We start from the raw sequence: 13681 nt of genomic DNA, 5'->3' as shown, positions 1-13681 counted from the left end.
AGGATATCCTTAGCTTGACGTCAGGTCTACTGGGCTACTATGTACGACTCTTACTTGCACTTCATAATCGGAACCAAGATCTGACCAGTGATGATTATCGGATTGGGTGACGGGCACAAAAAGCACACCGATGTGGACTAGTCAGATATTTAGACAAATTCAATCCTCATGAATGAGTGACGAGGATACACCAAGGTCCGAAGTGCCAGATCAGCCCCAGGTCAGTCTTGAAAGGCTGACCGAGGTTGACCGCTATTTCGACCACACAGAGAAACAGTAGAGTTGAAAATAGCGGAAAGGCCTAAAACAATAACAGAGAAACAATGCAAAAAAATAAATAAAAAAACAGCAAAGTCATGCATTTGTTAGCATCCCTCCATGCCCCAAGCCAAAACCAGGCGCGCCACCACATTTGGGAAAAACCACGACGCCGAACGATGGAGAAAAGGTATAAAATTACCACCTCATCAATTTACCAAGCAGCCAGTGCCGTGCATTATCATCATGGTGAACATTGCCGCAAGAGACGTATGGAAGAAACAATGAGCACCCTGTCGCGGGAAAGGAAGACTAGAATAAACCAACCGAGGGACCCGAGACCAGTCGAGGATGCCCGTATGAACAGAATGCAAGAAGAAACAGAGTAAAACCAAAGTAATCAAACTGAATTCAAGAAATAAGAAAAATAAAAGTGAGAAGAAAACAAAAGAAACAGGCCTTTCATTCAAAGAAAAGAGAGGACAGACAATATCATAAAGAGAAGATTGTCATGGGAGAAGGAGGTTGTAGGTTGTGGAGCTATGCGAAGCTTTGAGTGACCGGAGGTCCTGGGGTATCAAGCTTCAAAACCCGACGAATGTCATTCTCAATTTGCCTGGTGTCCACCACCCGAGAAGGAGATGGTGAGTTGACCGGCATTTGGAATGAAGCCGACGCACGGCTTGGTTGAGGGGAAGCATAGCCAGACCGCTGACGCTGGGAGTTTGCCATGTACGGATTGCCATACGGCGCCGGGGAACCTCTGTTCGAGGCGCTGTTCGAGACGGGGCCACGATACGGAGGCATCGAAGGGGGCGGGACGAGGTCAACCTCACGGCGCAGCGGTGAGTGAGAATGGGTCGGGTATTGGTAGTGAGGACGTCCAGTGTTCTGCGGGATTTGCTGCTGCTGCTGCTGGGGAGAGAATGAGCCATGAGACAGGGTCAACTGAGGGCCAGACGAGGTTCGCATGGGAGTGGCATAGGGAGGCACATTGGAAGGACGGGGCCCAAAGGATCCAGCGTATTCGTTAGAGGCATAAGCCGAGGAAGGCGGCTTCTGTGGGGGTGGATTGAGCAACAAGTGCTTCAACTCCTCGGTCTTGATTCGTCGCTCCTCCTCGCCCATGTCAGACGACTGGGGAGTACTCGAGGGTCGCAGCGCATTCATACGATCCTGGTAAGAAGGAGCGAAAGAAGGACCAATGTGTGAGTTGCGAGAGTAGTCAGAATTTCCCATTTCAAATGCAAACATGCCATCAGGGTTGGGGCGCACGGCCCTGGGTTCGGTCTGGGGAGACTGGAGGACCTTGTTCACCTCAGGGGTGCTCGTGGACTTCAGGTCTCTGGCTTGCACAGCAGCCTTGAAAAGGAAGTCGAGAGGGGAAGGCTTGGGTTCTTCGCCCTTGAATTGGTTGTTGCGGTTGCGAGGTTTGGAAGGAGTCACCTCTGGTTCGGGGTCCACCTCCGCATCGTCACTATCGGTCTCGATGGGCGGGGGCAGATTGCCATCAGGAGCCGACTTGGAGAAAAAGCTAGGAATGGGTAAAGCAGATGGTGCAGGTGATGCGTGGAACGTCGGACCCGCATAAGCTGCACTCGGCTTTGTCTGAGGAGAGGTGACAGCGGGGTGGGTTGGTGTGTATCGGGGACCGCTGTTGTACCCGTTGCTGTGGTGCCCAGAGTGCGGGGCAGGTGAAGCCTTGTTGTCTCGGGGCTTCTTCCCTGAACGCATGGGCTTCTTCTTCGAAGAGTTGAAGTCGTTTGAGGGATCCATCTGGATGACCCCGGGGCTCATGTTTTGCGGCGGAGATGATGGAGGAGTAGAGAGGAGCGCCGGTTTCTGGGCGTGAGGGGTCATATTCTTCTTCTGGGGGCGGCGGTTGTTGCGCGATCCCTTAGGGGTCGGAGGATGAGGAGATTGGGTCGACATGTCGACGGTTGGCTTGAAAAATAGGCAGCCTGAATAGAGAGGTAAAGAGAAAAGGCAACGCTATGACGAAGCAGTAAAAGGCAGAAGATGCGGAGATTGCAGCAAAATGAGTCAGATCACTGCTCAGCAGGTGTCGACAATATTAGATATGGCAACGCCGGGGAAGCAGAGAAAGTGACGTGTATCAAACTGAGGGAGCGAAAGAGTCGCAAGTTGAGTCAAGCAGATGTTGGTCAAAGGCAAAGATAGACAGTCTATTGAAAGATCTTGTCTATGAAACGGAGAGCGTGACAAAAGTCAAAAACGAAGATCAACTGGAGACATCTTTAAGGAAGAAAAAAATGAGAGAAGGAAAGGAAGATATAATCATTGTTGTTGGTTGAAGGGAAAGACCATTGAATGCAGACAAACGAGGGGATCGATCGCATCTCGATGACTAAGGACGCCACCTGCTTCACGTTATCAAGAACAAACCAAGTCAAACAGACCTACCTAGGTATCAACTGCTGGACAGGGTCGCATTGTCGCATTGTGCATTGAGTACCTTTGGAGATTTTCTTGTTTTAACTCCTCCAAAAAGGTACCTCATTCGTTCTATCTCGACTCTCTACACTACAATCACCGCCCTCCATCACCGCCCCAATCTGGGCATCGGAGCCTCACTTACGTCAGTCACAGTTCTGATCCCCCCACCCAGCTAGCTTCTGTTGTCTAGCGCCAAGCATTTCAAACCGACACCATCCAAATTCCGACGAGAAACTCAATATGACAGACGTGGAGATGAAGGAAGCCGCTACTGGCTCCTCCAAGGGCAAGGCCGTTGCCAAGGGCTCCGATAATGCCGACAAGAAGAAGTTCGAGGTCAAGAAGGTACACAAAGGCCTACTATTCGCGGCGACTCATGACACTGACTGGTTATCGTTAAGTGGAACGCCGTTGCCCTGTGGGCTTGGGATATCGTCGTCGACAACTGTGCCATTTGCCGAAACCACATTATGGACTTGTGTACGCTGAAACTACACTTCAAAGCTCTCATATCTTACAAGCTGACCGATCGACGAAACAGGCATCGAATGCCAGGCCAACCAAGGATCATCAACAACGGAAGAGTGCACCGTTGCCTGGGGTATCTGCAACGTGAGGATCCCCACATCCACCCCCATCCGAGTATATGATCATAGGCTAATTACTCCATGTCTACAGCACGCATTCCACTTCCACTGTATATCGAGATGGTTGAAGACCCGCCAGGTCTGCCCGCTAGATAACCGAGATTGGGAGTTCCAGAAGTACGGCCGGTAAACAGGGACACCGGGGTTTCGAAGACACTACACGATACAAATTCACGATTTCTGGCTGATGCCGCATGCTCAATGGCTATAACTTGATACTTTTTTTTTCGGAGACGCTTCTGGATCTTTACGACGGCCTAGGGATTGGCGGGTGTCCGAACGATTGATATCTCGAGCCAGCTCCATAGCTTCCCATTCTCATATTCCGTAGCAGACAATAAAGCGCTGCCCAAATGCTTCCAATGATTATTATGCTTGACAGTTTCCCAATAGCTTATTGCACCTTCACCCCGTCCACAGTTATACCCGGAGTTGTTTTCGCGCTTGGTGAGCCCAGCCACTTCTCTGGGTTGCGCTTGTATACCGGCCAGGGCGGGACAACGACGAAAGCTGTAAACAGTGTGCCCACCAAACCAGTCCATAACGTAAGGTAGATGTCCTTGTAGATATATCCGACAACGAAACTGGCGGCCTAGAGGAGATAATAATCGTTAGCTCTGGTAATACAAACTCAATATTCGTGCAACATACCCCCGAGATAACCAGCAAGACGGTCGACAGTAGCTCTGCTAGACGTTGGCCGTGGAAGTCCTGTTATCGAGATCTTGTTAGCTTGGATCGTCCGCGCGGAGCAATGACAATGAATGGAGACGGTGAGGCGGGGCGTACAATTTGGCCTTCAATGGCATCCTGAATAGGGGCGATTAATTCATCCATGATTTAAGCAAGTTAATCGGATTCGAGGTCAACAGGCTGAGTTCGAGGATCCCTTGATCGATGCCGGGCGGCTTATCGCAATGGTGTCATTTGCCTTCTGCCACGTCGGACCGCCTTGCTCTCTACATGACACTTCGTCAAAGTATATACGAAACAAGGTTGCAACACAATTTTGATTCCAAATAGGGCTGTGTCTTGAGAAACTAACCCGTGAATTTTAATCGTTACGTGGTTGATCATGATTTCATTCGATGTCATCTGCCATCTATCTCTAGAGCCAAAAACAGACGGTCCGTCCGAGTTGGAGCACTGCAGATGGAAAGTTGTGGCCTCGAGAAACTCGGTCTATGATCGTGTACCAGTGTACAAGACCCTGCAAATCCAAACGTAACCCGAACCCAACTTGCCTTGTCGGAAGGCTCACACGCACCCTGCAATGCGAGAAGCAAGGAGCGGTGAAAACGAGATCTTGCATGACCCATGTGGTGGCGGTTAGGGAAGAAATCTTCCCATATTCAACCAAATACGGATTCCCCTCGGGTCCCAATGTTCCAATTCTGCGTGCTTATATGTCAAGCACGGCGAACCGCTGACTCACAGGCAGCGATCGTGTTATGACGATACAAAAGGCGCCGGCTTTTAGTTATAGGTGACAGTTGCGCCATCATGAGCAGGCTCCAGCAGCTTCCATTGGCACGAGATATCATTGGAAGCGAACTGTGCGATAATGCGGTCAGCAATCTCGGTGAAGCGATCCGTGGCCAGTGCCAGGATGGTAGGTCCTGCGCCGGAGAGACAGATTCCTAGCAGACCGGGTTGAGTGGCAGGGGTCATGAATTGGAGAATCTCAGTCAAGCCTGGGATCAGCGTCTTGCGATACGGCTGGTGCACCTTATCCTGCATGGCGAGGAAGATCATATCAGGATCCGGTGGGGAGCTTCCCAGGGCCGCGGGGAGGAGTGCCGCGCGCTGGAGATTGAAGACCTAGCCGGAGATTAGTCTGGAATCAGATAGTTTATCAATTCTGAACATTCACTTACCACGTCCGCTCTCGAGTAGGTCTGCGGGAGTACATTACGGGCGTTGGCAGTAGGCACCACAAAGTCAGGGATAATGGCAATCGCCTTGATCTCCGGAGCCCAATTGAACTTCCTGTAATGACCAATGGCCATAGGTGGCGCGGGGGGTCTGACGCCGGTGTCCACACCACCTGCCGGAGCAGGCAGGACTTCACTGAGAGGGATCTCTTTGCGTGCCACATCTTCAGGCTTAAGCTCATTCAGATAGGTGCCCACGAACCCACCGAAGAGGGAAGCAGCCACGTTATCCGGGTGCCGCTCTGTTCTCACACGTTAGTCAGACGTACGACATACAAATCTTTTTGGCTCCCTCGGAGACTCAGATGAGGGGCACATAAAACACTCCAACCTACCAATCATCAAACAATAATCGAGTAATCGTTCCTTGCTCAGACCCAGCTTACCAACCTCATTGCCCAGCATGACACCGGCGACCACGGCGGTACCAGAGGAGCCCAGACCCCGGCCTAACGGAATGGGGTTGACGATATGCACCTTGGTCTCGACGGGGAAGGCCCGCTGGTCATGGCATCTGAGGATATACAGGGCTACACGGGTGATCAAATTGACTTCTGGGTCGAGACTGATCTGCTCAACACTCTTGCTCTGGTCTTCATAGGTGATGGCGCAGTTGAAGGGGAGCTGGGATGAGGGTTTGGCCTCGACGGTAACGTGGAGATCCAGGTGGAGGGACAATGCCAGACCGATCACATCGAATCCGGGGCCAATGTTGGCAGAGGAGCAAGGGATCTTGATCACGAAGGAAGCCATAATAGAGGTGACTATATGTTTCCAAGTGTGTTATAGGGTCGAAACACACAAAATGTACAAGATCGTCTGATAGTCCGGTATGTGACTCTGAAACTCTTGGCACACCAAAAAAATTGGCCGACGTCGGAAACGTAAGGTGGAGACTTTTTTTTCTTCTTTGATTAAGTTGGATTTCTTTTCTTTTGATTTGATGTGATTTGTTAGCATGGATGTCAGTCAGATCCGATTGCATATATTGTATTGTCGGTGTGTTTCTTGTTGACTCTATACTTCGTACTCCGTGTTTAGTCTTACATTATTAAACATATGTTCCACATAGCAAAGGCGAAATATAAGAAAAAGGGGGTATTTTTGCCGAGATAAGTTGCTCTGGACTAATATTATTGTGTCATATAACTTGAAAATACCAAAATGCCAAGGGCGACAAAGATCCAAAGGCTAATATGTGCATGGATTGTAGCCCTGGAGGTGTATGGCCGGAGGTGGGGGGAAGTAAGAAGTCAAAGTTCGCATACAACATCGATGACATACGGCATAAAATGCCTCAAAGCAATCAAATCAGTCTAGTCAATAATAGGTTATTTTATACTCCGTACGGAGTAGTCCTTTTATAGACCCTTTTAGTCCTTTATCTGCTGAAACGGGGACCCGCTTGCAAATTTTTCACTGAGCTTTGTCTTTTTCTCATATTAGTTCTAGCTCCCCCCACTGTTTTCTTATTTTTCTCCTATTACTGCAACCCTTGAGGTTCTTGATATTGAATATCCATATCTTAACTCTTTTGATATCCCGTGGTGACCCTGTGGGCGGCTTCCGGAACCACCTCGGCATCATTGACTCCATTTTGTCTTCGCCACTTCATTTTATACCTTTTCCCACTCTTCCCGCTTTTCCCACGTCCACTACATTTTGCATTTTAAACTAGAATTTTTCAATTCTTCAATACTTGATCTCTGGTGAAACTCGAGAACTCGAACTCGAACTCGAACGTCAAGGTCATTGAACTTCCCGCGAACCTTTCGCGCATCTCGTCTAACAGCAACTCTGGAGCCGCCAAGCTCCTCATCCTCCCACTTCTTCAAGTTGGCGGGACTTCGCTACACCGAGGCCTCTCTCCTCCACCCTCTTGCAGGCCCCAAGTTCCGGGTCTTCGGCGGGGGCGACACCAGACCCCCCTAACTGGGTTTTAGGAACGTCTTTATTGTGGCCGCCAGACGTTAGTCGGTAACGCCAGACCCTCGTGAAGGGTCTGGCTTATGGATGGAGGGCCGTCACCCTTGAACGAACCTCTTACCGGCTTGCGTCTGCTCCGGCCGTCGTGCTATCAAAGAGCAACTATAACCAAACCAAACACCTCGCAAAAACCAGCCAATCTGGCGCCCTAATCGCTTTCGTCGAATCTTCATATACGGAGAGCTCACCATGTCCGAGTCTCCCAAGTCCGAGAGGTACATGTACCTGACCAGGTACAGTACCCCGGTACCCGAACTGGATGATCACCGCCTCCAGATGCAGACGCCTCCGCGCATTGAGGCCCCGATCGAGCGGTCTTACAGCCCGCGCGATACCACCCAAGGTCCTGAAGTGCTCGATCGTCCAGACTTGCTCAGTGCGCAAGATGCCCGAAGGGACGGTCCAATTCCCCGAGACTTCGAAAATGCCGTGGAAGACGATCGTTCGCTAAATGAGTTGAATGGACTCGGTCGACGGTTCTCAGTCGACCATAACGGCCCTTACCAGACTCCTCGTCGCATCAGCATTGTGAACCCGGATCTCGCCAACGCTTCCTGCGCCTCCTCCGTGTCCGCTCGATCATCCTCTCCTCCCAATTCAGTTGAGGCTTTTGCCGACCCGCGTCGCCGTGAGCGCGCCAATACCCTGGACAGCCTTGCGCCTCCCGACCTGGAAGCTATCCTGAACCGCACTGTTTCTGGTGGCACCCACAACCGGCGCCCAACTTTCAGCAACGCCAGTGTCATTCGCCCTCAGTTGGGTGATGTGCCATTCGACTCGGCAGAGGAGGCCTGCTACGACGCTCCGGGCCGTATCCCCGTCATCGATTATGAGGAACTCGAGGAATTCGTGGCTCTGAATCCGAGCACTAAAGTCGCCGATGGCGATCGCCGCAAGCACAGCATGAGCTCGCAGAGCAAGAGGCCCCGCATATTTTATGACCTCCGTCCTGGCGCTGAAAGCCCTGAGATGGGTGGAATCAAAAAGACCGCCTCGTCTGATACACTGAGTGAGGATGAAAAGAAGAACGCCGAAGTTACAAACGAAAAGGAGCGAGTCAAAACACTCCAGAATATAAACCAGCGCTCTCGCTTTGGGTTCTTTTCGTCCGAGTCTCAAAGCACAGTGCATGCTGCCGATTTGGGAGATCTGGTGCTCCCTGGCGAAACCTTCCGCGATCTTTTTGAGCTCGGACCTGAGGGAGGTGTGTGGTGGTTGGATGTGGTTAACCCCACCGACGAGGAATTGGGAGCTATCTCCCGGGCTTTCTCTATTCACCCGCTGACAACGGAGGATATTCAAACCCAGGAAGCCCGCGAGAAGGTTGAACTGTTCAAGCAGTACTACTTCGTCTGTTTCCGGACCTTCTTCCAAATGGACAAAACCAGCGAGGAATTCCTTGAGCCTGTCAATTTCTACATGGTTGTCTTCCGAGACGGTGTCCTCACTTTCTCCTTCGAGGACAACCCTCACGCATCCAATGTTCGGAAACGTATTGGAAAGCTGCGAGACTATGTGTCTCTTAGTAGTGACTGGATCTGTTACGCGATGATCGATGACATCGTGGATAGCTTCGGCCCCGTGATTCGCGATGTGGAATTGGAGTCCGAGGCGATCGAAGACCATGTCTTCATCGCCCGAGTCGACGATTTCGAATCGTTCCTCCCTCGCATTGGAGGCCTGCGCAAGAAGGTCATGAGCTTGATGCGCCTGTTAGGCGGCAAGGCCGATGTCATTCGTGGATTCTCTAAGCGCTGTAACGAGCAATACTCGGTTACTCCCCGTGGTGATATCGGTCTTTACCTCGGCGATATCCAGGATCACGTTGTGACCATGATGTCGAACTTGGCGCATTTCGAAAAGATGCTCAGCCGGTCTCATACCAATTACTTAGCTCAGCTGAATGTCACCAACTTGGTGTTGGGAAACCACGTCAACAAGGTACTCAGCAAGGTCACTCTGATTGCTACGATTCTGGTCCCCATGAACTTGATCTGTGGTCTGTTCGGTATGAACGTAGAAGTTCCCGGCATGCACACACAAGGATTGACATGGTGGTTCGGCATTCTTGGGGTGATGGCAGGTATTGTTGTTGTGAGTATTGGCTTAGCCCGCTGGCAGAGGCTGGTCTGATTATTATTTTGTTTCTTGTTGATTATCTTGACTTGTTATTTGTCCTTGACTTTTTTCTCTTTTATTTTGCATTTTTCGTGTTGCTTGGCTGTGATAGTCTATCTTGTCTATTTCTTTTTGTTGGTTTTAACCTACAATACCTATTTAATAGAATATGATTTTGATATTCTTCCAAACGACCTGAGTATGAACTTATTGAAATTTGTGTGGACTGCCATCAAGCCAAAGAGAATTGTACACATTAGAATCATTCAACCTCATACCGGTACCCCAGGAAGCTTCCTATTCTTAGTCCTTGACTGTGGCTTCCGAGACCTCACAGCAGACCCATCATATGCCTCGTAAACTGTATCCATCCTCAAAGGCCGTGGTCCTCCAAGTTCAACACTGCCCACTTTCCCGCCCTGGCAATCATCAAGTGCGTGACCAACCCAGCCAGGCAGCGCATCCAAGACGTTGACTTCATCGTCACTCTTACATACCTTAATCGGAACATGTTCGTTAATCGAACCCCCCAGTCTCAACAAGCTCAACGCATTGAGCGCATTTGTCCAACGCGGGAACCAGCTCGAAATCCTGTCTATCGCGGGTGTTTTTCCATGGTGCTACGAGCTGGTTTTCCGGCATACATGCATGGACTTCCCAGAAATCCAGGTCTTGGTTCTTGCTCCCAGCAAGGTGGGACAACGTATGGTTATGTATGAGGGATAATGCACCCTGCTCGGAATCACAACGAGGGAAATCCTTCTCTGAAATGTAATCATATCGAGTCGAGGAATTCAATCGAGGAAGATATTGCCTGGTTAGACCCGTGCTGTAGTCATTGGGCAGTTGGGCCCAGAAGACCTCAGGGAATATTGATAGATCTGCCCAATTTGGTCCGAGTTGAGAGCATAGGTCTGATTCCGTGTGAGTACAGTCTATTCCTCTCGCCCAAAGCTGTGATGGGCCATCTTGGCAGAAGTGCTCTCTAGTAGCTTCTTGGTCATGGGTATAATTGAGAGTTTGGGAAAGTAGGCATCCTCAATGAATTTGTCCGGCATGTCATGCAGCTGGCCAATGACGGTTATGTTTCTTGGAGACTTGACCAATTCGGTTGACAAGAAGATCCGCTGGATTGGAGAGATGATCGCGCCAACGAGATGTAGAGCCAATGCCCATGCTAGAAATGGCGTTCCATAACGAGTCCATTCCGTTGAAAGTTGGAAGTACGTTGAAACATCCGTCCACCCTTTGTCCGCTAGTACCATCAACTGACGCAGAGTGATCTTGGGATCCGATTTATCTGTGCGGCATTGGAGGTAGATCACTACAGCACTTGAACACACAGCAGATGTCACTGGAATGGTTAAAACTCCAACAATGGACTGGAGGACCTGAACAGCTTTATACCACCGCTCGTTGTGATCATACTTGGCTCGTATGGGCTGACTGCTGATCCACCCTGTACTGTACGGCTCGGGTGCCTTGTTGTTTGGATACTTTGATAGCTTGCAATGGTGCCGGGGCGGTAGTTGAGCAGGCAGACCATGATCCAGGAGAAGAGAACCAGCGTGGTGTAGAAACCCACAAGCCAGCGAACCCATCTTGAGCGACTGATTTCGGTGGCTGTTTGGTTCGGAGCATGCTTTTTAGTTGACACACGGGTATACCGGCTATCTGCGTTTGAAGGCATGTTGAGCAGGCAAGCCCAAATTGAAGGTGCAGAGATGTTTCTGGGATATGCCCCATGTAAATCCTCGATCTTGGGGGAAATGAGGCTCACAAGGCTGAGGTCGTGTACAGCCATGATCGGCGCACCGAGGCAGTGCATCTAAGCACCCAGGGGTCTGATCTGTCTGGCCAATGTTCCTTTGTTAATTTGCATTCTCGGCTGCCTGTCCCTGTAGAAGTTTAGCGTCCTGATTGGATAGTATCTTAACCCAATTTACTCGGAGACCCTGACTCTGAGCGCCTTCATAAAAGCGGCAGCTAAGATAGGAAAGCCCTACCCGGCAGAGGAAATATAAGAGGAAATATGGTATACGGAGTAGGTAGGTACATATATGTATCTATCTAAGGAACGAACGCGTAGTCCTACGTATCCTAAATAAGGCAGCAAGGCAGCAAAATTGATAAGACTGGCATTTTCCACGATAGCCAGCCTCATCTAAACAACTCTCACATCGACTACATGCAGCCGCTGATTTTGCCTCCAGGAAGAGGTTTACAGCTGGTGTATACCACCGCTTGCCTGTGATATCTTTACTCGCCAACTCCAATTCTGCCCATTGGCTGTGCAGCGACACCCTCCCCTCCGTCTTTCCATGCGACGCCAATACAACGCGCTGCAGTGCTATCTTACTGCAACGATTAGCGCGATCTTCTTTCTTTTCCGCACTCACCTGCGACTCGGTAGCCTATGCCGATGCCCCCAATGGCCTAGACACAGAGAACATCTTAAGACTCCGAGGGGCGGTTACCAACGACGGGGCAGGACTCCCACTTGCGCTGGACTCATTTAATGGGCTGGAAATTCGTGACAGTGTCGACGAAGATGGCGAGTCAAATGGACTGGAGCTCGTGCGCAGATACCCTAATGCCGCAAAAGCATTAGGCAACAATAAGTTCGAGGCGCCGCCGGCCGGGATCGATATCGGCGCTGTCCACTGGTTCTACCTGCCCCAGTCCGTGGTGAACGGCAAACACGATACTGAAGGCGCGGGTCTCCCTGCATACTTGAATGCCACGGGTGTAGAGGACGAGTACGATGACTCGAACTATGAGCTACGGAAACGAGACGGGGACTTCTCGAAGCGAGCGACGACGACAGTCTACTTGTCGCTCACAACCTGCAGCAAACCATATACCAACAAAACTAACTCACAAGGCGGATTCCCACAGTTGCAGTTGTATGTGTCGAACTCGGAGAAACTGCAACAGCCAGGACCGGGCAAAGACGACTCGCAGCAGGATATACACACTGCCGTTGGCGGGTATGTGGGAATCACCATAAACACGGACAGCGACGTCTTCATCAGCGTGGCAGCGCCTAATTCAACCGACTACACGGGAGGCTACAAGTACCAGATCGCAGCATCCATCGATGCCTTTTTCCACAATGTCGTGGATGACGAACCAAATCTATTCTTCATCGACGCGGACCTGTCAGCTGCGCTGCTAGTGACGAACAACCTCACCCAGTCCGCGGAAAACGACACAAATTACCAACAGTGGATGGACATTGTCCCTCCGTATACTATGTTTGCCCACAACATCAACGATACAGCACTGGAGGGCTTGGAGAAATCGTTCTGCGCCCTCGATGCGCTTTCGCAGGTGGGCCGAATCAGTAATTCAACCGAGGTTGGCATGACCAATCGCGGACTTGGGAATAAGCCCAAAGAACAGTTCTATATTACTGGACTGAACCAGAGTTCATCGTACAGCGGTCTTCTGGCAATGGTGGGCAATTCGACCGCGTCCGGGAATGGTATCATCGGCGGCGGCGGCAAGGTATGGCAACCGATGAATTTCACGACCAAAGCAGGTAAACAAGCCTAAACAATCCGTACCAAGAAAATCCCATCTAATCAATCTCCAGACGACAACTGCGCCGTGCTATTCAACCTAACCTTCTGCTCAGAAGTCGCATACGCGGTCCCCTCAAACCCCAAGCTAAGCGTCGACAAGCTTCGCACAATCTACGACGACCACGCCGCGGCCTTCTACCAGAACTTCACCTATTCCCTCCAACAAATCCAATGCAACACAAGCAATGAATCGAGGTTCTCCCTCGCCGTCGACTGCGACGACTGCGCAAGATCCTACAAACAATGGCTCTGCGGTGTCACAATCCCCCGCTGCGCCGACTACAGCAACAGCGCCGACTACCTGGCCGTCCGTAACGCAGGCCAGGCTTTCATCAATGGCTCTTCCCTGCCGGATGATAGTCCGTACCGCCAGTCCGTGGCGTCGAATACATCCCGCAATGCTATCATCGATGAGAAGATCATGCCGGGTCCCTATAAGGAGATCCTGCCCTGTCAGGATATCTGTCATACCCTTGTTAAGGATTGTCCCTCTGCGCTTGGCTTCGGGTGTCCTGAGGGCCCGTGGATGAATTCTTCCTATGGCTATCGGAATTCAGATGGTATTATTACTTGCTCTTATCTTGGGGCTGTATATTACTTGAGTCTTGGGGTTAGTCTGGGCGCTCGGAGTTGGGTGTTTAGTCTGGTGGTTATGGGGGTTATGTATTTAGTGTAGATAGGTACCTAGGTATGA

At 50.7% G+C, this 13681-nt stretch overlaps 8 protein-coding genes across 8 annotated transcripts; 3 read left to right on the top strand and 5 right to left on the bottom strand.

Moving 5' to 3' along the window:
• Positions 1 to 798: 798 nt before the first annotated feature.
• N7471_010912 (uncharacterized protein) lies at positions 799 to 2190 on the bottom strand (the record flags this gene model as incomplete). Its single annotated transcript, XM_057283631.1, has 1 exon — positions 799 to 2190. One exon carries the CDS (start codon positions 2188 to 2190, stop codon positions 799 to 801), a length of 1392 nt encoding a protein of 463 aa, XP_057129897.1.
• A 765-nt stretch (positions 2191 to 2955) lies between these two features.
• On the top strand, positions 2956 to 3492 carry N7471_010911 (SCF ubiquitin ligase complex subunit HRT1; the record flags this gene model as incomplete). The annotated part of the gene is made up of 4 exons (XM_057283630.1): positions 2956 to 3060; positions 3117 to 3195; positions 3257 to 3327; positions 3394 to 3492. 4 exons carry the CDS (start codon positions 2956 to 2958, stop codon positions 3490 to 3492), a joined length of 354 nt encoding a protein of 117 aa, XP_057129896.1.
• A 264-nt stretch (positions 3493 to 3756) lies between these two features.
• Positions 3757 to 4199, bottom strand: N7471_010910 (signal peptidase complex subunit 1; the record flags this gene model as incomplete). The annotated part of the gene is made up of 3 exons (XM_057283629.1): positions 3757 to 3954; positions 4014 to 4073; positions 4152 to 4199. 3 exons carry the CDS (start codon positions 4197 to 4199, stop codon positions 3757 to 3759), a joined length of 306 nt encoding a protein of 101 aa, XP_057129895.1.
• Positions 4200 to 4838: 639 nt separating this feature from the next.
• N7471_010909 (homoserine kinase) lies at positions 4839 to 6049 on the bottom strand (the record flags this gene model as incomplete). The annotated part of the gene is made up of 3 exons (XM_057283628.1): positions 4839 to 5183; positions 5240 to 5538; positions 5632 to 6049. 3 exons carry the CDS (start codon positions 6047 to 6049, stop codon positions 4839 to 4841), a joined length of 1062 nt encoding a protein of 353 aa, XP_057129894.1.
• A 1422-nt stretch (positions 6050 to 7471) lies between these two features.
• N7471_010908 (magnesium transporter CorA family protein) lies at positions 7472 to 9415 on the top strand (the record flags this gene model as incomplete). The annotated part of the gene is made up of 1 exon (XM_057283627.1): positions 7472 to 9415. The coding sequence occupies one exon, from the start codon at positions 7472 to 7474 to the stop codon at positions 9413 to 9415; it is 1944 nt and encodes a 647-aa protein (XP_057129893.1).
• A 257-nt stretch (positions 9416 to 9672) lies between these two features.
• On the bottom strand, positions 9673 to 9911 carry N7471_010907 (uncharacterized protein; the record flags this gene model as incomplete). Its single annotated transcript, XM_057283626.1, is given in 2 exon segments — positions 9673 to 9886; positions 9898 to 9911. 2 exon segments carry the CDS (start codon positions 9909 to 9911, stop codon positions 9673 to 9675), a joined length of 228 nt encoding a protein of 75 aa, XP_057129892.1.
• A 424-nt stretch (positions 9912 to 10335) lies between these two features.
• On the bottom strand, positions 10336 to 11090 carry N7471_010906 (uncharacterized protein; the record flags this gene model as incomplete). The annotated part of the gene is made up of 2 exons (XM_057283625.1): positions 10336 to 10754; positions 10829 to 11090. The coding sequence occupies 2 exons, from the start codon at positions 11088 to 11090 to the stop codon at positions 10336 to 10338; spliced, it is 681 nt and encodes a 226-aa protein (XP_057129891.1).
• A 498-nt stretch (positions 11091 to 11588) lies between these two features.
• Positions 11589 to 13663, top strand: N7471_010905 (MID1 family protein; the record flags this gene model as incomplete). The annotated part of the gene is made up of 3 exons (XM_057283624.1): positions 11589 to 11632; positions 11698 to 12944; positions 12999 to 13663. 3 exons carry the CDS (start codon positions 11589 to 11591, stop codon positions 13661 to 13663), a joined length of 1956 nt encoding a protein of 651 aa, XP_057129890.1.
• Positions 13664 to 13681: the final 18 nt, after the last annotated feature.

The sequence above is a fragment of the Penicillium samsonianum genome (genome assembly GCF_028829775.1).
Source record: "Penicillium samsonianum strain IBT 33392 chromosome Unknown utg000007l_segment0_segment0, whole genome shotgun sequence".
Classification (NCBI taxonomy): Eukaryota; Fungi; Ascomycota; class Eurotiomycetes; order Eurotiales; family Aspergillaceae; genus Penicillium; species Penicillium samsonianum.
The sequence above is the reverse complement of the archived record's forward strand: the minus strand, read 5'-3'. Positions and strand labels throughout refer to the sequence as shown.